Here is a 21,183-nt window from a genome sequence, read left to right as displayed (position 1 = left end):
CAGTGGGTTAAGGATCCGGCATTGCTGCTGCTGCTGTGACTTATGTAGGGACTGCGTCTTAGATCTGATCCTGGCCCAGGAACTCCATATGCTGTGGGGCGGCCAAAGAAGGAAAACAAATAAAAATGATAATAGTGAAGTAGTTTTATGAACGTTTAGGATACCTGTATAATTATACATCATATGTTCTCTCAGATCCAATGACAAAAAAAGTGAAACTACTAAAGTATTGTATTACATTATAAATAATTTAGAACATAAAGCTAAGCAAAAAGAAAATAAACATCCATAACATACCTCAGAATTAACCATTGTTAATATTTTTGATATATCTATTTTTATATCTATTTTTAAATGTATCTTTTTTGGTACATATTAAAAGTAATTTAATATATGTCTTCTGCGTATTTTTGTTTTGTGTAGACTTCCATTTTTTATTAGAAAACAGAGGAGGCGTGTTATATACCTTATAATTTGCTTTTTGCTTTTGGTAATATTGTAGATCTCTTTCCTGTCATTAAATAGACTTCTGTAATCCAGGCAATGATTGTACAATTTTTCATTGTGTGAAGATGCTGTGATTTGTTTAAATATTCCTGCATTGCTGGGTATATAGATTATTTCCAGTTTATAATTTATTATTGTCAACAATACTTCTGTGAAACACCCTTGTAGCTAAATTATTCTTATTGTTACCAAGCTTTTAAATAGGATAAATCTTTAGTCATGGAATTACTGGGTCATTGGTCATGTGCATTTTTAGTTCTTTTGACTTGCACAGTCAGCCCTCTGTACAGGTGTGTTCCATACCCTTGGGCCTAGAGGCCCAGCTGGAGGGGACCTAAGCGTCTATGGAGCTTAGTATCAATGGGGTCTGGAAACCATCCCTGCTGATACTGAGGAAGGACTGTAGTGGGAAATTGTTTCTGAATTTATATTCTAACCAGCCAGTAGCAGCAGTTCCTAAGGGGGCCCTGTTCCCTGGCATTATTATTAGTAGTTGCTATTTTTAATTTATTTCCCATATGATAGGCAAAAAAGTACTATTTATAGGCTATTCCTATCGTCCAGGGCCTTTATTGTTAAAATTCCGAGTTTGGTTTTTGTTTGTTTGTTCGTTTGTTTGTTTTTGCTTTTTAGGGCCACACCCATGGCATATAAAGTTTCCTGGCTAGGGGTCCGGCCTTCACCACAGCCACAGCAGCACCAGATCTGAGCTGCGTCTGCAGCCTGCACCACAGCCACAGCAATGCAGGATCCTAGCCGCCTCAGTGTCCTAGCCTGAAGCTTGCGCCGACGCCAGATCCTTAACCCACTGAGCAAGGCCAGAGATTGAACCTGCAACCTCATGGATACTAGTCAGGCTCCTTTCCATTGCACCACAGCATGAACTCCAAGTTCCACGTTTAAAAGCATAGCGTTTCTTCAGAGAGTTAATTATATGAATGTTAATGTTATGACTTGCGTAAGGTCACAGGGACAGTTGATGAAAGAACAAGCTAAGAGAGAGGTGGTGGCCTTGGGAATGTCAGTCTTGTCTGGTGGATTTTTATTGTTGGATGAGATTTCCATTAAAGTTAACTTTTTAAGCATCGGGCCTCAGATTTCAGTTTGATTTTCATTTTTCAAAAAGTAGTAGGTTTTTATTAGTAAACATAAAGCAACTTATTTGGAGAATGTGAGAAAGGTGTCAGTGTTGATAAATGGTCTTATTCACAGAAGTGAATAATGTGAGGTGATGACAGACCTGTGTCACTAGCAGGCTGACCAGAAGCGATGGATATGAGGAGACACAGAGCCGCATGGTAATCGAGTTACAGTCTCTTTAATCTGATCTACTCTTTTAGCCCAAAGACAGCATCAGACCATTACATTTTGTTCTTTTATCTTAGAGCATGACACGTGTGCTCTAGTATGGATGTAAATGTCATGTATAGTGCTTGAATTATGTCAGTTATTTAAGAACATTAGTTTTTGATAAATTTCATAGCTTACAAATGAAACTAAGTGTTTTCTGAGTAAAATTTTTTTTTCTTTTTCCTCTAGAGAGTTCTGGAGTCTGAAGAGCAAGTGCTTGTTATGTATCATAGGTATTGGGAAGAGTATAGCAAGGGTGCAGACTACATGGACTGCTTGTACAGGTGAGTGTGCTTTAGACTCGTTGACCGTCTGAAGAGTATCGCCTGCTGCACTTGGTGATCGAAGGAGGTTACTATCTTTTGCCCGTTGAAACGCGCAGCATGAGAGCACTGCCTGATGTACGGACTTTTCTCTGCCACAGGGAAGGGGCTGCAGTGTGGGTCCTGTGGGTGACTGGGAGTCAGGCAGTGTGCGGAAACTTAACTCTGAAAACTAAACCTGTGTTTGATGGCCTAGCTCTCCAGTTATCTGGGATTAGGTAACACACGTTGAATCTGGACAGATCTGAAGGGAAACTTTGGCTTGGATGAAACTTGCAGTGACTCTAAGCCCGCCGCCCCTCCCCACACCGGCATGCTTTGTCTGACTCTGAGAGTCAGTGTGTGGGGTGTGTTGGGTCTCGTGGGAGCATCTGGCAGTTTTCTCTGGAAGGTCTCCTGCCCTCTCTAGGCACATCGCATCCACGGCAGTGTCCTCACCTTACATCATCAGCTGGGTCTCACAGTGTTAGCAGTGGCACCAGACGTTGCAGCAAGCCCCACTGAGGCCAAAGCATGGTTGCCTTGCTGTGTTTGTCCTTCTTTGCTTTACTGTTCATGTTCCCTTTGGTTTTTATAACAATACCGGACTTTACTCACTGTATGTTGCCTATGTTAGAAACTGGAGCCTACTTCTTAATGGCCGGTACTTTTTATTTCTTCTTAGAAGAGCAAAATATAATAGAACCCGAAACCAGCAATTGGCTTATTATGGCTTTGGCTTTTATAAAAATGTTCGCCATCCATGAAGCACCCTGCATTTGATTTTTTTTTTTCCCCTCTCATCCACCAAAGTGAACTTGTTATAATAGAGCTTTGAGAAATCCCTAGGAGTTTCTGTTGTGGTGCAGCAGAAATGAATCCAACTAATATCCATGAGGATGCAGGTTCAGTCCTTGGCCTCACTCACTGGGTCAGGGATCCAGCATTGCCATGAGCTGTGGTGTATGTTGAAGATGTACCTGTGGTGTAGGCTGGCAGCTGCAGCTCTAATTCGACCTCTAGCCTGGGAACTTCTATATGCCGCAGATGTGGCCCTAAAAAGCAAAAAAAAAAAAAAAAAAGAATTCCCTACCTAAACCCTAAACCGTGGGGGGAGAGCAGAGGGATTTAAGGATCAGTGAGAGCACATGCATGCTGTTGCCACTGCTGAGGACCTGGGGCCACTGGTGTATAGATGACGAGAGAGAGTGCTCTAGACAGGGGGCCATGCAGTGGGGTCCCTCGTTAGCTGGGATACTTCAGTAAAGATTCAAGCTGTTTTCCTCTTCTTTTTTAGTTTTCTGCAGCACTGTTCGCTTGGTTCTCCTACATCTCTCTTTACCAAAAGCAATTTGGTACTACTTAATACTATTAAATCGGTACTATTAATAAACTTTTGTTAAATTTTGAGTATGTATGATATATACACGTATGCGTGTGTATATATAAAGCCATCCGAGGTAGTTGGTATTTCCATTTTTAAAACTGAAGAAAACTAAGGGTCAGAGAGGTTAGATGATTTGGCTCAGGGCTGCTGAGCTGAAGAAAAATCACAGGGGCAGGATTTAAACACAGATCAGTCTGATGAAATCCATTTAATTTCCCCATTCTACCTAGTCTCTCTCTCTCTCTCTCTTTTTTTTTTTTTTTTTGGCCACCCTGTGGCATATGGCGTTCCCGGGCTGGGAATCAGATCTGAGCTGCAGCTGTGACCTACGCTGCAACTGTGGCATCCCCAGATCCCTAACTCACTATTCCAAGCAGGGGATTGAACCTGTATCCCAGCGCTCTAGAAACTTCACCACAGTGGGAACTCCTACCTAGTTTCTTTTTTGTTTGTTTGTTTTTTGTTTTTTGTCTTTTTAAGGCCACACCTGTGGCATATGAAAGTTCCCAGGCTAGGGGTTGAACTGGAGCTGGAGCTGCCCGCCACAGCCACAGCCACAGCCACAGCAAGAGCAGATCCGAGCCGCATCTGTGACCTACACCACAGCACCACAGCTCACGGCAAGCCCTGGATCTTTAACCCACTGAGCAAGGCCAGGGATCAACCCTGCATTCTCATGGATACTAGTCTGGTTCGTTACTGCTGAGCCAGGACGGAATTCCCTCTAGTCTCATTCTTTACAGTCATTTTAGTCGCTTATGGAGGTTCTGTTCTCATCCCTTAGCTTACACTCCATGTTCTTTCTAGGATGATCTCAATTATTCCTGGTTTTAATTAATTAATTTTTTCAAGTTACTCCTGGTTTTAGCTACAGTATAAATTGATAACCACCAGAATACATGTTTATTGCAGGTGGTCTAAGTTTCTGAGGAGTATTCTTACATAGCAGCCTGTACCTCCAGGATGTGCCAGGGGTCATTGTACTGCAGATGTGCCCAACTGGGCTTGTTGTCTTTTATGCACACACTGCTCCCCGAAATACTGATTTTAGTTAGTGGTAGTGCTAGACACCTAGACATATGTACCAGAGGTCTCAGCTGTCCTTCCCTACTTCGCCCCTCTCGAGCAGTTCCTCCAAATGTCTCTTAAATTTATTATTCCTTTTGTGTTGCTATTATAGAACTGTAGTTCAACGTGTTTATCGTTTCTTTTCTTTTTTTTTATTTATTATTATTTTTTTCCCACTGTACAGCAAGGGGGTCAGGTTATCCTTACATGTATACATTACAATTACATTTTTCCCCCAGCCTTTCTTCTGTTGCAACATGAGTATCTACACAAAGTTCTCAATGCTATTCAGCAGGATCTCCTTGTAAATCTATTCTAAGTTGTGTCTGATAAGCCCAAGCTCCCGATCCCTCCCACTCCCTCCCTGTTTATCATTTCTCACCTGGATTATTAATGATACCTTCCCTGTGACCAGTCTCCCAGCCTTTGATTTTTCATTTATTCCATTTAGTAAACTTCTCAAGTGCAAATTTGATCACTGTCTGAAATCATTTAATAACTTTCCACTATTCATAGCTGTGGTGTTGGCTCCACGTGACTGATCACCCTTTATTTAATGATTATTATTTTTGTTTTGTTTTTTCTTTTGCATGATTTTTAAAAATTTTTTATTGTTTGCCTTGGGACCTTTATTTAATTATATTGGTAGACTGGGTGTTGAGATCCTTCTCATAGAGGGCATATTTGGCAGGAATTAGATGAAAACTGTTTGTTAGTCTTTACTTGTTGGGTAGTAGGTCATCCAGGCTTTCTCTTGTTATTAATCATAGTCTCTTAAGGAAATCTATGTGAAGAAATGTAAGGGGAAAAAATCAGTTTTGTTTCAAAAGTATTTTTCGGAGTTCCCATTGTGGCTCAGCGGTAGCAAACCTGATTAGTATCCATGAGGACATGGGTTCGATCCCTGGCCCTGCTCAGTGAGTTAAGGATCTGGCTTTGCCATGAGCTGCAGTCCTGGATCTGGTGTTGCTGTGGCTTCGTTGTAGGCCAGCAGCTACAGCTCTGATTCGACCCCTAGCCTGGGAACTTCCATATGCCGCATGTGCGGCTCTAAAAAATGAAAAATAAAAAGATAAAAGTATTTTTCAATATTATTCCTTGGAAATAATTTCTAGCCTTTTCTTTACTCTGATTGATTTATAAGATGGCTCTGCATTAGCATAGGTGACTTAAGGATTCCTATTTTAAAGAAAATAGTGATGCTCTTGCCCTACCTTTCCCACTTCTACCTGTCTGTTTAGGCCCCACTGGCCCTTAAAGTGGGGCACTTAGGGTATTAGCTTGGGAACTAATAGCTCTTGAAATCCAGTAGGTATTAGCATAAAAACAATTCTTGTAATAGAATTTTCTAAGATATATTGAAATGCCTGATTTCTTAGAAGAATCAAAATTACCTTAGGCTATTAGTTCTTATTAGTTAATACTATTATTACTACTTTTTTTCCACTGCACCCATGGCATATGGAAGTTCCTGGGCCAGGGATTGAATCTGAGCTGTAGCTGTGACCTATACCAAAGCTGTAGCTACACCAGATCCTTAACCCACTGTGTTGGGCCAAGGATGGAACCAACCACAGAGACACCCCTGGATTTCTTAAGATACTTGCTAACCACTTTGTTGACAGAGTGAATTTTATAAAAACATGTACTACTGGTTTATACCTGAGCGGAACAATCAGATGTTGCCTGGGCAGTGGAGTATAAACTATTTTAGGAAATTATTGGAAGTTCTTCCCTTTTATAATTTCTTAGATTGTATGTCTTTATTTAAAAACAAATGTTTGGTTAACAAATCTGATTGTAAAATACTATATATAATGACTTAGAAATTAAGAATGATGTCTTAAAATGAAAAATTATTACTACTTTTTAAATTATGTCTATAAATTATTTTAAAAGCTTATCTATCAAGCTTAAACTATCAAGAGTAGAAATCTGGAATGAGAAAGATATCGTTAACAGAGATAAAGTTTTATTCTGTGAGGGAAAGAGAATAGCGACTTGTCCTATAAGATACAAAACATACTGGCTCCAGGATATACACATAGATCTTTGGAGGGGATCAGTGAGTCAGATTTCTGCAGACACCCCAGCTACTCTTTAGAGTCAGCAAACCCCTGTGCTATAAGTTTATACCTACTATACAGGAATAAGGGAGCTGCTGTGGGCTGCTGAATAGGGAGTTGATATCCTGAAAGCAGAATTTTTAGATGAATCAGAGATGGCATAAATGGGAAATAGAGGCCAGTCATGAGAGCATCACGCGTGATCCAAGCAGGGAGTCAACAAATGCCATTGGAGGTGAAAAGGAAAATCATGGGAGGAGACGTCGAGTAGTGTGGGAGAACCGGAGGACCAGCTGATGAAAGGAGGTGAAGGGAAGGATGAGCTAAGTGATGCTAGCGCTTCAGGTAGGGTTCCTGGGATGACCTTGGTACACCGACCCGAAAAGGGTCCTATAGAGAGGCACCTGTAGTGGTGCAGATAGGACAGTTAACTTCCTCCTACTTAGCTCTTGTCACTGTCAACATGTTATATTGCTTGTCTTTTTATGTCCTACCACATAGGTGAGCTCTCTGGGCAGAGACCACATTTTTGTTGTTCATTTCTCTGTCCCCAGTAGTACCGGCATGTGGTATGCACTTGGTCAGTACTTGTTCAGTGGGAACAGGAGACCTCGTGAGTTCTCCCGGCCAGCTCTGCCACTTAGTAGCGGATGGCCCTTTGCCGAAGTCTTTACGGTCTCTAAGCTGCAGTTTTCTTACACGTAAAATGTGGATCCTAATAGTTCCACATAGCTCTCCCTCATGGTGTTCGCCAGCTACATGCTTAGGGCTGTCTCTGGCACATGATAGGAGCTCCTGAAGCCTAATGATTACTTTTATTTCCTGGCATTCATGGCTTTTATGATCTGGCTCCAGGTTGCTTTTCCAAGTTGATGTTCTAATGTTAGCTTTTGTCATCCCTGCTGTCTGGAATATTATCTGCTTATTCATTTCATAGATCATTGAAAAAGTCTTTCTCGAGGACTGCTTACCGGCCTGCCACTGTTCTGGGTGCTGTCTACCAGACCTCCTATTCCAGAGAGGAGGTGGGTGAGCAAAACCAGTAGGCAAGGAAAAGAACAGCAATATTTCACGTAGTAGCAAGTGCTGGAAGAAAGAAAAGAGCTGTGTATTAGTTACTTTGTTGGCGGCTGGGAAGTGAAGGTTAGTTTGGCTTGGGGTCAGGTCAGGTCGTCAAGAGGTATGTTTGAGCTGAGACCAGAATGATGGAGGCCGGAGGGGAGACGCTCTCCGCTAGAGAGTGTGGGCCAGGTGAGGCAGCCCTTTTCTGTCTAGCTGAGGCCTCCATCTCTCAGTCCTGGTCCCCTTGCCTCAGCTGGAAGGAAACCCGCAGGAAACTAGGAGGGTTGCAGTGGGAATGGAAGGCAAGGGTAAATGGCATTTTGAAGGAAGAAAAGCTGACTTTGTCACCAGTGGGCAGAGGAGACTAAAATGTCAAATAGAGCACCAAGGCTAAGTCCTGGAGCCCGAGCCTGCAGTGATGACTGAGGGAGGAACCCACCTAAGCAGTGCTGCAGAGGTAACTGGAGTCCTGCAGCTGACATTTTTGTCGCCTTTGCTTTCAGTTTCACTTCTCTGTAAACATTGAGTGAACCTTTCATTTTGATGCAGTGAAAATAGTAGCATGTGTGTTTTAACATAGAGATTTTGTGGTTGTTACCTAAACATTTGTATTGTCAATAGCTGTTTTCACCTTGGCAGAACGTGTCAAACAAATAGTTTTAGGTGGTGAGCGTTAAAGGCCTTGTGGTGAAAAATGATACTTGAATTTTATATGCCCTTTGTACACATTTTAGTTAATCTTGGAACCTTTTATTCATCGCAGTAATTCTTAAGAGTTCATCACAGTTGTTAGTCTCTTTTTCTTTTTTGGCAGCACTTGCAGCATGTGGAAATTCCTGGGCCAGGAATTGAACCTGTGCCACAGCAGTGACCCAAGCCTCTGCAGTGACAATGTCGGATCCTTAACCAGCTGCACCACAAGAAAACTCCCTATTAGTGTTTTTTTTTGGGGGGGGTGCCGGGGGGTGGTGGTTGTCTTTTTATGGCTGTACCTGCGGCATATGGAGGTTCCCAGGCTAGGAGCCCATTCGGAGCTGCAGCTCCCGCCTATACCAGAGCCACAGCAACACAGGATCCAAGCCGCATCTGCAACCTACACCACAGCTCATGGCAATGCCGGATCCTCAACCCACCGAGCAAGGCCGGGAATCGAACCCACATCCTCATGGATGCCAGTTAGGTTCACTAACTGCTGAGCCATGACAGGAACTCCCTGTTAATCTTTTTTATAAAGCTCTTCCCCCTGGTAGATAAAGTGTTCTTAAATCTGTCAATTTTGCCATACTTCTTACTGTCTTTGATAGTCTGTTCCATTTTCTTACCGTCTGATTGTGATCTTTTTTTGTTGTTTTAAAATGGAAAGTTACAGGAGTTCCCTTGTGGCACAGCAGGTTAAGGATCCGGCTTTGTCACGGCAGAGGCTTAGGTTGCTGCTGTGGCGCAGGTTCAATCCTTGGCTCAGGAACTTCCACGTGCCATGGGGGCAGCCAGAAAAAAAAAAAGTATAAAAAATGAAAAATTACATATTGACTGGTGATAAAATATAAATTAGAAAACTTACTTGACTTTGATCTTTTAACATTTTCTGTTTCATTTTTTGCAAAGTGAACTTGCTTATTTAATAAGAATCTGAAAATGAGCGAATTGGATTGTGGAGGGTCTGACCCTTGGCTAAGAGCTGTTGGGATATAAGATCATTGAACATTTTTAAAGCAAAACTTTTGAGTTTTTTAAAGTGAGACTGTGGCAATAGGTTTTTTTTTTTTTTTTTTGCTACTCTACATGTCTTTTTGTATTGTTTTGTTCTTTTAGGGCTGCGCAAGTGGCATGTGGAAGTTCCCAGACTAGGGGTCAAATGGGAGCTGGAGCTGCAGCTGCAGCTGCTGGTCTATGCCACAGCCATAGCAACACATGATCCGAGCCACGTCTGTGATCTACACCACAGTTCATGGCAACTCCAGATACTTAACCTGCTGAGCGAGGCCAGGGATTGAACCCGCATCCTCATGGATACTAGTCTGGTTCGTTAACCCTGAGCCACAATGGGAGCTCCTCTATAGAGGTCTTCTTCTTCGTCTCTTAGGGCCTTGCAGAGACAGTTGGGCTGATAATTTTTATCTTTTTAGATTATATCTCTAATTCGTACATAATTTTTTTGGATGTATTGCTGAACCATTCTGTAGCTGATTTATAACCCTAAAATTATTGTTCTAAAGTTCCAAGTTGGAAGAAAAAAAAGTTGCTAATTGTTTACCTACTGATTTTGACAAAGTGTCTGTTGATACTGTATTTGTTTTTCAGGTATCTCAACACCCAGTTTATTAAAAAGAATAAATTGACAGAAGCTGATCTTCAGTATGGTTATGGTGGTGTAGATATGAATGAACCACTTATGGAAATAGGAGAGGTATGAAGTTCTTTAAATAAAGAAACATAAAAGTGTTTTTATATGCTGAGGTAATTTGACTCACTGTCCTTTTCTTAAGGACAGAGTTGACTGTCTTAAAATTGTCAAGATTTAAAACATCCTAAACATTAAGTAAATAAAGTTCTGACGTGATTTCCTAAGAATTTTCAGATAAATGAGAAGAAAATGAAAGATGTGATGAGTATTATTTTAATAATTAAATTAACGGTGGATGAATGAGAAGGTTCATATCGTTCTGCTATATGGAAAAGCTCATAGAAAGTATTCAGAAAATGTTGAAATTCTTTTTTTTTTTTTTTTTTTACTTGGCTGTCCTGTAGCATATCGAGCGCCCAGGAGAGGGGTCAGATCCCAGCCACAGTTGCGACCTATGCTGCAGCTGCGGCAACTCTGGATCCTTTAACCCACTGTTCTGGGCCAGGGATCGAACCTCTCACCTGGCACTGCAGAAATGCTGCTGATCCAGTTGCGCCACAGTGGGAACTCCAGGAAATGTTGAAACTCTTACAGTTAAAAAATGCAAAGGACATGGACTTAGAACCTAAAAGAGATGGAATATAAAATGTGGATATAACAGGAGTTCCTGTCGTGGCTCAGTGGTTAATGAATCCAACTAGGAACCATGGGGTTGGTTGTAGGTTCAATCCCTGCCCTTGCTCAGTGGGTTAAGGATCCGGCATTGCCGTGAGCTGTGGTGTAGACTGCAGACGCGGCTCGGATCCCGAGTTGCTGTGGCTCTGGCGTAGGCTGGTGGCTACAGCTCTGATTCGACCCCTAGCCTGGGAACCTTGATATGCTGCTGGAGAGGCCCAAGGAATCGCAAAAAGACAAAAAGACAAAAAAAAATGTGTAACACGTTTATTTTAACTTGAAAAGTGATTAAAGAAATTCGGAATAAAATAATGAAGTGTGCAGTTCAAGTAAGTCAGATTTTTGAGATACAGATCAGATTTAAATATGGGAAATTATAATATATAACTAGCACATATATATACTGTAAAAGAAATACTCTAGCACAGTGTTTGTTTATTCACATCATAGAAATTTATCAAGTAGCCAGACATTGGCAATACAGTGGTGGACAGACAGAAGGTCCCTCTCCTCATGGGGAAGCAGATAGCAAATCAGATAGCAAATTAAGTAAAGAAATTAATGTTAAATTGTGATGAGTGTTAATGAAGGAAATAAAAAGCTAAGGTGCAGCATTAGTAGAAATTTAAATTAGAACAGGAGTTTACATTGTGGCTTAGCAGAAATGAATCTGATTAGGAGCCATGAGGTTGTAGGTTCGATCCCTGGCCTTGCTCAGTGGGTTAAAGATCTGGCGTTGCTGTGAGCTGTGGTGTAGGATGCAGATGCGGCTTGGATCTTGCGTTTCTGTGGTTGTGGTGTAGGCCGGCGGCTACAGCTCCGATTCCACCCCTAGCCTGGGAACCTCCATGTGCCTCAGGTGTGGCCCTAAAAGGCAAAAAAAAAAAAAATTAGAACCGCTGTTTTAAAAAGAGATTTATTAGTGTCTTCCAATAGACTTTAAAATGTTCAATACCTTTTGGCCAGGTATTCCCATGTCTAGTAATCTGTACAGCAACACTAATATGGAAAAAAAGTTTAAATGTTTAAAAGTATTCCTTGCAGTCATTAATAAGGATAATTAATGGGCAAACAGTCTAGATTTCTAATATCCAGCAATAAAAATCATACATAGAAGACTATATACAGTATGACTTTGTTATAAAAGTAGGCAAAGGGGATACATTAGTAGAAAATAATTCATGGAAGCATTAACAGAGGGAAGAATGGTTTATGAAATCATTTGGACACAACATTATATGTTTAATAGGAATAAAATTGTAGTCAGGGAAGGATGTAGAGAAATACATCAGTGAGAAATACCAAAATCTTAACAGTAGTTGCTTTAGTTCATGGGATTAGAAGTGTGTATTTTATTTAATAATTGTCCCTTATCACCAGTACCCTCAAGCCCACTCTTCTTCCCAGAGGAAATTACCATGAAGAACTTGATTTATAGGTTTACAAATTTTACCTGTGCATTTGCCTGTAAATATTTATACGTGGACACATAATAATTTTGATAACAGCATTTATACAATTCTATAACTTCTATTGCCTTTTTAAAAATGTAGGGATATCAAATAACATTATTTATTAAATGATTCCCTTTAGTTTTTAGGTTTTTTTGTTGTCCTAAATAATGTGTGAGTCATTGTTCATTTATTAAATATTTTTTGAACCCCTCTGTGTGCACTGCTCTGTACGCTGGGGATACGGTGTTGAGAGTAAAGTAATCAGAATTCTCTCAGTCATGGGGTTAAATGTGTATATATGCTTGTACATGAGCAGAAATTTTCATGGAATGAGTACCTGGGAATGGATTTTCTGGGTCGAAGCACAGCCTGAATTTTGATAGCCCTGCCACCTTGCCTTTTTTTACCAGTTTGCCCTCCCGCTACAGTTATACAACCCCATTTTCTTATGTATTATCTTCTTTTTTTTTCAGTTTTGTGCTATTTAAAAGGAAAAAAACAAGGCAAAACCTGAGGAATGTTCCTTGTGGGAAGACAGATGCTTTTCCTTATTTTTATGAAATTACCAGTGGATCAGAGTAAAGTTATCCCTGTGGAGAGGCTGAAGCAGACTCATGCTTGTGTGGATGCGGCTAATAGGAAACAGGAGCAATCAATGTTTTTGTTTTTGTTTTTGTTTTTTTTTGTTAGGGCCGCATATGCAGCATATGGAAGTTCCCAGGGTAGGGGTCAATTTGGAGCTGCTGCAGCCACACCAGTGGTGTCAGGATCCTAGCTGCGTCTGTGACCTACACTACAGCTCATGGCAATACTGGATCCTCAACCCACTAAGCAAGGCCAGGGATCGAACCCGCATCCTCGTGGATACTAGTCGGTTTTGTTACACTGAGCCACAGTGGGAACTCTGAGCAATCAGTTTTTGTTACTGGAATGACATGTACTCTGTATGAGAAAAATATTTTGGATTTCAAAGGTTTACATGTGAAAGGCAAAACTTTAAAACTTTTGGAAGGCAACATAGAAGTGCACATACATATCTCCTTAAGGTTGACCTTAGGGTAGCAAAGGAGTTCTTAAAAGATGCAAAAATGCAAACAGTAAAGAAAAAGGTTGACAGATTGCAGCACATTAAAATATCATATGTCTATATATTTTTTTGGCCGCAGCTTGCTGCAGCTTGATGCGGATCCTCAGACCAGAGATTGAACCCAGGCCAAGCCTCAAGTCCTAACCACTAGACCACTAGAGAACTCCCCTCTTTTTGTTGTTATTGTCCTAATAATATATTTTTACTTAAAAAACTATAGAAAAAAATAAATAAAAAAATAAAAAACACTATAAAGAAATTCAGAAAAGTCTAGTCACAAACTGGCAAACTGCAGTATGAAAAACTGTCAGGGGATTCATGTCCATGATGTATAAAGAACTCCTAGGTCTCACTGAGAATAAGACAAACACTAATGGAATAGGAGGTAAAAGAGAGGAATAAATATTTTGGAGTTCCCATCGTGGCACAGTGGTTAACGAATCCGACTAGGAACCATGAGGTTGTGGGTTTGATCCCTGGCCTCACTCAGTGGGTTGAGGATCTGGTGTTGCCGTGAGCTGTGGTGTAGGTTGCAGACATGGCTCGGATCCCGCGTTGCTGTGGCTCTGGCGTAGGCCGGTGGCTATGGCTCTGATTCGACCCCTAGCCTGGGAATCTCCATATGCCACAGGAGCGGCCCTACAAAAGGCAAAAAGAAAAAAAAAAGATGAATAAATATTTTATAGAGGAATAAAAAAACTGAGGTGCACAGAAAACATAAAAAGATGCTCAGCCTCTTTCAAGAAAATGCCAGTTAAGACCGAAAAGAGATCCCTTTTGTTTGGCAGATTGGCAAAGCCTGACCACAGCTTGGCAGTGCCATTTGTCAGGATGTTGGCTATGAGTGTGAAGTGGAAAACCACTTTGTTTAGTAAAGCTGCACGCGTGTCTAGCCCTGCGCCTAGGTGTCTCTACCTGCAGGTGTGTCAGGGACTGCTTGTGTGCTCCAGGAGGTGAATGCAGGAATAGCTGTGGTGTCCTCAGTGGCAAAAGCTGGAAACAAACACATGTCATAGCGGTGGAAAGTAAAAGTTAATCCTGGTGTCTTCATAAAGAAGATAGTACGTGCCAGTGATACTGAATCATAAGCTCTAACCAGTTTGATTGGATTTCAATAATAAATTTACAGTTTAAAAAATCATACATAGGAGGTCCCTTGTGGCTCAGTGGTAACGAACCCAACTAGTTTTCCGTTGTTGTCGTTTTTGCTTTTCAGGGCTGCACCCTCAGCATATGGAAATTCCCAGGCTAGGGGTCTAATTTGAGCTACAGCTGCCGGTCTACACCACAGCCACTGCAATGCCAGATCTGAGCCATGTCTGTGATCTACACCACAGTTCACTGCAACATAGGATTCTTAACCCACTGAGCAAGGTCAGGGATCGAACCTGCATTCTCATGGATCCTGGTCAGGTTTGTTAACTGCTGGGCCACAAAGGGAACTCCCATAAACCCAACTAGTATCCATGAGGATGTGGGTTCGATCCCTGTTCTTGCTCAGTGGGTTAAGGATCCTTCACAGCCCTGAGCTGTGGTGTAGGTGGCAGACACAGCTTGGATCTGGCATTGCTGTGGCTGTGGCATAAGCCAGCAACTATAGCTCTGATTCGACTCCTAGCCTGGGAACTTCCATATGCCGTAGGTGCACCCCTAAAAATAAAAAATAAAGTAAAATTAAATTAAAAATCATGCATAAAAGAGCATACAGTGTTATCAAGGTCAGAAATAGTCAAGATCAAACGTATTTTTTTTTGTCTTTTTGTTGTTTTTGTTGCTATTTCTTGGGCTGCTCCCGTGGCATATGGAGGTTCCCAGGATCCGAGCCGCGTCTGCAACCTACACCACAGCTCATGGCAACGCCGGATCGTTAACCCACTAAGCAAGGGCAGGGACCGAACCCGCAACCTCATGGTTCCTAGTCGGATTCGTTAACCACTGAGCCACGACGGGAACTCCCTCGTATTTTTTTTTTTTGTATTTCTGTAATGCTTGTTAAAAACTTTTATACTGCACTACACTTATTTTTTGCAATTTTATCTCATAGTCACTTAAGACACCAAACACGTTTTGATTATTTATTTATATATTTTAGTTTTTTTTCCTTTTGTCGGCCACACCTGTGGCATATGGAGGTTCCCAGGCTAGGGGTCAAATCGGAGCTACAGCCACGGCAACATGGGATCCTAGCTGCGTCTGCAACCACACCTCACAGCAATGCCAGATCACTGAAGGAGGCCAGGGATCAAACCAGCAACCTCATGGTTACTAGTTGGGTTGTTAACTGCTGAGCCACGACGGGAACTCCAAAGTCAAATGTATTATATGGGGATACTCACATTCTTGGAAGAACTATAACGAAAGGAATGATTTAGCAAAATGCAGGATTCTGATAGAGTCTGTGGGGAAAGAAAGGAGGAAGACAGTTGAGGCAGCAGTCATGGTGAAGTTGTGTTTCTTAAACTGGGTGGTGAAGATAGGGATGTTTTCTTTTATTATTCTTTTATTTTTTTGTCTTTTCTAGGGCCACACCTGTGGCATGTGGAGGTTCCCAGGCTAGGGGTCTAATTAGAGCTGTTGCTGCCGGCCTACAACACAGCCACAGCAACTTGGGATCTGAGCCGTGTCTGCAACCTACACCACAGCTCACGGCAACGCTGGATCCTTAACCCACTGAGCGAGGTCAGGGATCGAACCCGTAACCTCATGGTTCCTAGTCCGGATTCGTTAACCACTGCGCCACGACAGGAACTCCTCTTTTGTTATTCTTTAATTTGACTTACACTTTAATGTTTACATGAGAGGTTTTATAATTTCAAAAATCAGCCAACAGCCAAATCACATTTTACTTGTGATCTAATGCCTTTGTTTCTGTTACACTGTTGGCTTCTATAGCCCTTCCCTAATAATTGGCATTTAACAAACAATAAATTAACATTTTAGGAGTTCCTATCATGGTACAGTGGAAACAAATCCAACTAGGAACCATGAAGTTGCGGGTTCAATCCCTGTCCTCCCTCAGTGGGTTAAGGATCCTGCATTGCCAGGAGCTGTGGTGTAGGTCAGAGTCGCAGCTCGGATCTGATGTTTCTGTGGCTGTGGCGTAGACTAGCAGCTGTAGCCGATTCGACCCCTAGCCTGAAACTTCCATATGCCGTGGGTCGGTGCAGCCCTAAAAAAATAATATAAAAATTATTTCTGTAAGATTTAGAAAGTTATTTTCCTTATGTATATTCAGTTTTCATTTGAATTTTGAAATATAAATACTTCCTGTGATGAGTATTTTTACTTTTAAATAAAGTCTTGAACAGATGTTGAAAACAAATACAAGTAATTCAGCCTTGATGATTTTCATTTTTCCTGGCAGCTAGCATTGGATATGTGGAGGAAATTGATGGTTGAACCACTTCAGACCATCCTTATCCGAATGCTGCTACGGGAAATCAAAAAGTGAGTGCTGACCTTTATCTTCTTGAGTCAGTTCTAACTTGCTGTTTGAAATGGTTTAAAACAGTGAACAGTTGCATGGCTGTCAACTGCACATAATCCTCATTTAACTGTAACTAGCCTTATTTTCCATTTTAATGCCAATATTTTAAAATCATTTTATAGTCTTTTTTTGGGGGGATGCACATTTTTCTGTGGCCTAATATGCTTAGCAAATAAGTAAGTCCCTGACGTAAGTGACTTGTTTTACAGCCCTGAGACCTCTTGGACCTTATAGGCAGTGCTGAGTTGTTTGAACATATTCTCAGTCGAAACCCTAATGACCGTAACCTATTCAGGAGATCAGATTCCTCTAGTTAGTTGGTTACTTTAACAAGCAGTTAAATTGTGAGGTACATGTATGAGAAAATGGCTTCCCATTTGACTTGTGGCCCAGAGCAGTTGACTTTACCTGATTGCTGTGTGAATGAGTAGAGTTTGGGACAAAGGAAGTTTTCCTGTGTGGTCCAGAGTAGCACATCCTTGGGTCAGCTCTGGCATAGAAGGTTCTTACTCAGCCTGGGAATCAAGAGAAGTGGGTCACACATGTGTCCATGTGCCTGGAACTGCTATGAGAGGAATTCTCTAGACCAGTGAATTGCCATTTGATAATGGCCACTCCCTTTGAAACTGCTTTCTTTAAGAAGACCCAAATATGGAGGGATTTTTTTTTTGTCTTTTTGCCTTTTCTAGGGCTGCTCCCACGGCATATAGAGTTTCCCAGACTAGGGGTCTAATTGGAGCTATAGCCGCCGGCCTACACCAGAGCCACAGCAACACGAGATCCGAGCCGCGTCTGCAACCTACACCACAGCTCACAGCAACGCCGGATCCTTAACCTACTGAGCAAGGGCAGGGACCGAACCCGCAACCTCATGGTTCCTAGTCCGATTTGTCAACCACTGCGCCACGACGGGAACTCCCTATATTGGAGTTTTTTATATATGAGGGGAAAAGAGCAAAGCGTTGTTCTTACTGTGAGGCTCCTAGGAGGAAAAAGGGGTTAATAAAAAGCCCCCAAAGAGGATAAGAGAATATTTTAATATTTAATACTAATACCAAATAGAAAGTATGTGGTAGGAATTAGTAACTTGGTTTTTAAAGTTGTCCCTCACACTTTTAACGGTTCCATTGTTTGCTGAGGCGGTGAGAGAGAAAAGGCAGCAGTGAGGCAGGAGGGTGGAACAGGTTTCTTCTTTTTCTCTGCTCAACTAGGACTGACTAAAAGAACACTCCCAACAAGATTTAGAGGTTCTTATATAATTTCCTTTGCTAAGAAATAGTAAATCTTCTTCTTGACTTAGTATTCAGCTATTTTACATTAAAGGTATACTGAAAATACTGTTGTAATTTTCTAAATTCACTTTTAATGAAATGTCTTTATTAATATAATTTTGACCTGGTAAATTTTCCTTACGTGTGATTATTAGCTGTTAAAAAGGAATATAATGAAAAATTAAGGAAAATATTACTGTATAAGAAAAATAATACAACTATAGGATGCTAATTCCAGAAAAGACATAGAAACTGTATGTTCAGAGACATTAAGCCAAGTTGTTTTTTTATGATTTTTTTACCCATGGCATGTGCAAGTTCAGGAGCCAGGCACTGAATCCAAGCCATAGCTGGGACCTGTGTTGCAGTTGCAGCAATGCCATTTCCTTTAGTCCACTGCAGTGGCCTGGGGATCAAACCTGAGCCTTTGTAGCCACCTGAGCTGCTGCAGTCAGATTCTTAACCCATGCCACAGAGGGAACTCCAACTGGCCTTTTTTTTTTTTTTTTTCAGTTACTATACCTTTTATTATGCGGGTAATATATGTAGCTATGCACACATGCTCAGGTGTGCACACATACATAAGTCCATACATACTGAACCTGAAGGTTTTTTTAAAATATTTTTATTTTTCCATTATAGCTGGTTTACAGTGTTCTGTCAGTTTTCTACTCTACAGCATGTTGATGCAGTTACACATACATGTATAAATTCATCAGATGTGATTAGACGTAGTTCCCAGTGCTATACAGCAGGATCTCATTGCCCATCCCTTCCAAAGGCAACAGTCTGCATCTATTAACGCCAGACTCCTGGTCCATCCCACTGCCTCCCCCTCCCCCTTGGCAACCACAAGTCTGTTCTCCAAGTCCATGATTTTCTTTTCTGTGGAAAGGTTCATTGTGCAGTATATTAGATTCCAGATATAAGTGATACCATATGTTCTTTGTCTTTCTCTTTCCAACTGACTTCACTCAGCCTACTTAATTCAGGATGAGAGTCTCAAGTTCCATCCATTGTTGCTGCAAATGGCATTATTTTGTTCTTTTTTATGGCTGAGTAGTATTCCATTGTGTATATATACCACACTTTCCTAATCTAATCATCTATTGATGGACATTTGGGTTGTTTCCATGTCTTGGCTGCTGTGAATAGTGCTGCAGTGAACATGCGTGTGCATGTGTTTTTTTAAGGAAAGTTTTGTCCAGATATATGCCCAAGAGTGGGATTGCTGGGTCATATGGTAGTTCTATGTATAGTTTTTAAGATACCTCCATACTGTTTTCCATAGTGGTTGTACCAGCTTACATTCCCACCAACAGTGTAGGAGGGTTCCTTCCCCCCTCCCCCCACACCCCCAGCATTTGTTATTTGTGGACTTATTAATGATGGCCATTCTGACTGATGTGAGGTGGTACCTCATAGTAGTTTTGATTTGTATTTCTCTGATGATCAGTGATGTTGAACATTATTTCATATGCTTGTTGGCCATCTGTATAACTTACTTTGGAGAATTGTCTATTCAGGTCTTTTGCCTTTTTTTTTTTTTTTTTTGTCTTTTGTTGTTGTTGTTATTGTTGTTGTTGTTGCTATTTCTTGGGCCGCTCCCGCGGCATATGGAGGTTCCCAGGCTAGGGGTTGAATCGGAGCTGTAGCCACCGGCCTACGCCAGAGCCACAGCAACGTGGGATCCGAGCCGCGTCTGCAACCTACACCACAGCTCACGGCAACGCTGGATCGTTAACCCACTGAGCAAGGGCAGGGACCGAACCCGCAACCTCATGGTTCCTAGTCGGATTCGTTAACCACTGCACCACGACGGGAACTCCTGCCCATTTTTCAATTGGGCTGTTGGCTTTTTTGCTGTTGAGTTGTATAACTTGTTTATATATTTTAGAGATTAAGCCCTCATCAGTTGCATCATTTGACACTATTTTCTCCCATTCTATAAGTTGTCTTTTTGTTTGCTTTTTGGTTTCCTTTGCTGTGTAAAAGCTCGTCAGTTTGATGAGGTCCCATTGGTTTCTTTTTGCTTTTATTTCTGCTGCTTTGGGAGACTGACCTGAGAAAACATTTGTAAGGTGGATGTCAGAGCATGTTTTACCTGTGTTCTCTTCCAGGAGTTTGATGGTGTCTTGTCTTACGTTTAAGTCTTTAAGCTATTTTGAGTTTATTTTTGTGCATGGTGTGAGGGTGTGTTCTAGTTTCATTGATTTGCATGCACCTGTTCAGGTTTCCCAGCAATACTTGCTGAAAAGACTGAATTTTTCCCATTTTATGTTCTTGCCTCCTTTGTCAAAGATTAATTGACCACAGGTGTCTGGGTTTATTTCTGGGTTCTCTATTCTCTTCCATTGGTCTGTATGTCTGTTTTGGTACCAGTACCACACTGTCTTGATGACTGTGGCTTTGTAATACTGCCTGAAGTCTGGGAGAGTTATGCCTCCTGCTTGGTTTTTGTTCCTCAGAATTGCTTTGGCAATTTCTGGGTCTTTTGTGGTTCCATGTACATTTTCTGATTGTTCTAGTTCTGTGAAAAATGACATCGTGGGTAATTTGATAGGGATTGCATTGAATCTGTAGGTTGCTTTGGGTAATGTGGCCATTTTTACAATATTAATTTTTCCAGCCCATGAGCATGGGATTTCTTTCCATTTCTTTGTATCTTCTTTGAATTCCTCGATTAAGGTTTTATAGTTCTCAGCATGTAAGTCTTTCACCTCCTTAGTCAGGTTTATTGCCAAGTATTTGATTTTTTGGGGTGCAATTTTAAAAGGTATTGTATTTTTGTATTCTTTTTCTAATATTTCATTGTTAGTATACAGAAATGTGATTGATTTCTGGATGTTAATCTTATATCCTCGCTGAATTTGTTGATCATTTCAAGTAGTTTTTGGGTTGAGTCCTTAGAGTTTTCTATATATAGTATCATGTCATCTGCATACAGTGATGGTTTTACCTCTTTTCTTTCTATTTGGATGCTGTTTATTTCTTTTGTTTGTCTGATTGCTGTGGCTAGGACTTTAACTACTATGTTGAATAACAGTGGTGAGAGTGGGCCTCCTTGTCCTGTTCCAGATTTTAGTGGGAAGGCTTTCAGCTTTTCTCCATTGAGTATTATAT

The 21,183-nt window shown here is 41.2% G+C and overlaps 1 protein-coding gene and 1 long non-coding RNA gene across 5 annotated transcripts in view; one reads left to right on the top strand and one right to left on the bottom strand.

Annotated features, from left to right (window-relative positions):
* Nucleotides 1-21,183, top strand: part of CUL2 (cullin 2) — a 127,305-nt gene that overhangs the window by 65,373 nt on the left and 40,749 nt on the right. For all 4 annotated transcript variants that reach the window (XM_047754750.1, XM_047754749.1, XM_047754748.1 and 1 more), the window contains exons 4-6: nucleotides 2,047-2,141; nucleotides 10,044-10,149; nucleotides 16,667-16,749. In XM_047754750.1, the coding sequence (XP_047610706.1) occupies nucleotides 2,047-2,141; nucleotides 10,044-10,149; nucleotides 16,667-16,749 (284 nt within the window). The remainder of the gene's footprint in view (nucleotides 1-2,046; nucleotides 2,142-10,043; nucleotides 10,150-16,666; nucleotides 16,750-21,183) is intronic.
* The window catches only part of LOC125112548 (uncharacterized), an 80,774-nt gene continuing 75,154 nt past the window's right edge, over nucleotides 15,564-21,183 (bottom strand). Inside the window, exons 3-4 of the long non-coding RNA XR_007131173.1 lie at nucleotides 17,198-17,304; nucleotides 15,564-15,698 (exon numbers count right to left, since the gene is read on the bottom strand). This is a non-coding gene — a long non-coding RNA (uncharacterized LOC125112548). The remainder of the gene's footprint in view (nucleotides 15,699-17,197; nucleotides 17,305-21,183) is intronic.

This window comes from Phacochoerus africanus, chromosome 12 (assembly GCF_016906955.1).
Source record: "Phacochoerus africanus isolate WHEZ1 chromosome 12, ROS_Pafr_v1, whole genome shotgun sequence".
NCBI classification, from domain to species: domain Eukaryota; kingdom Metazoa; phylum Chordata; class Mammalia; order Artiodactyla; family Suidae; genus Phacochoerus; species Phacochoerus africanus.
This window is presented reverse-complemented; position numbering and strand designations above follow the sequence as displayed.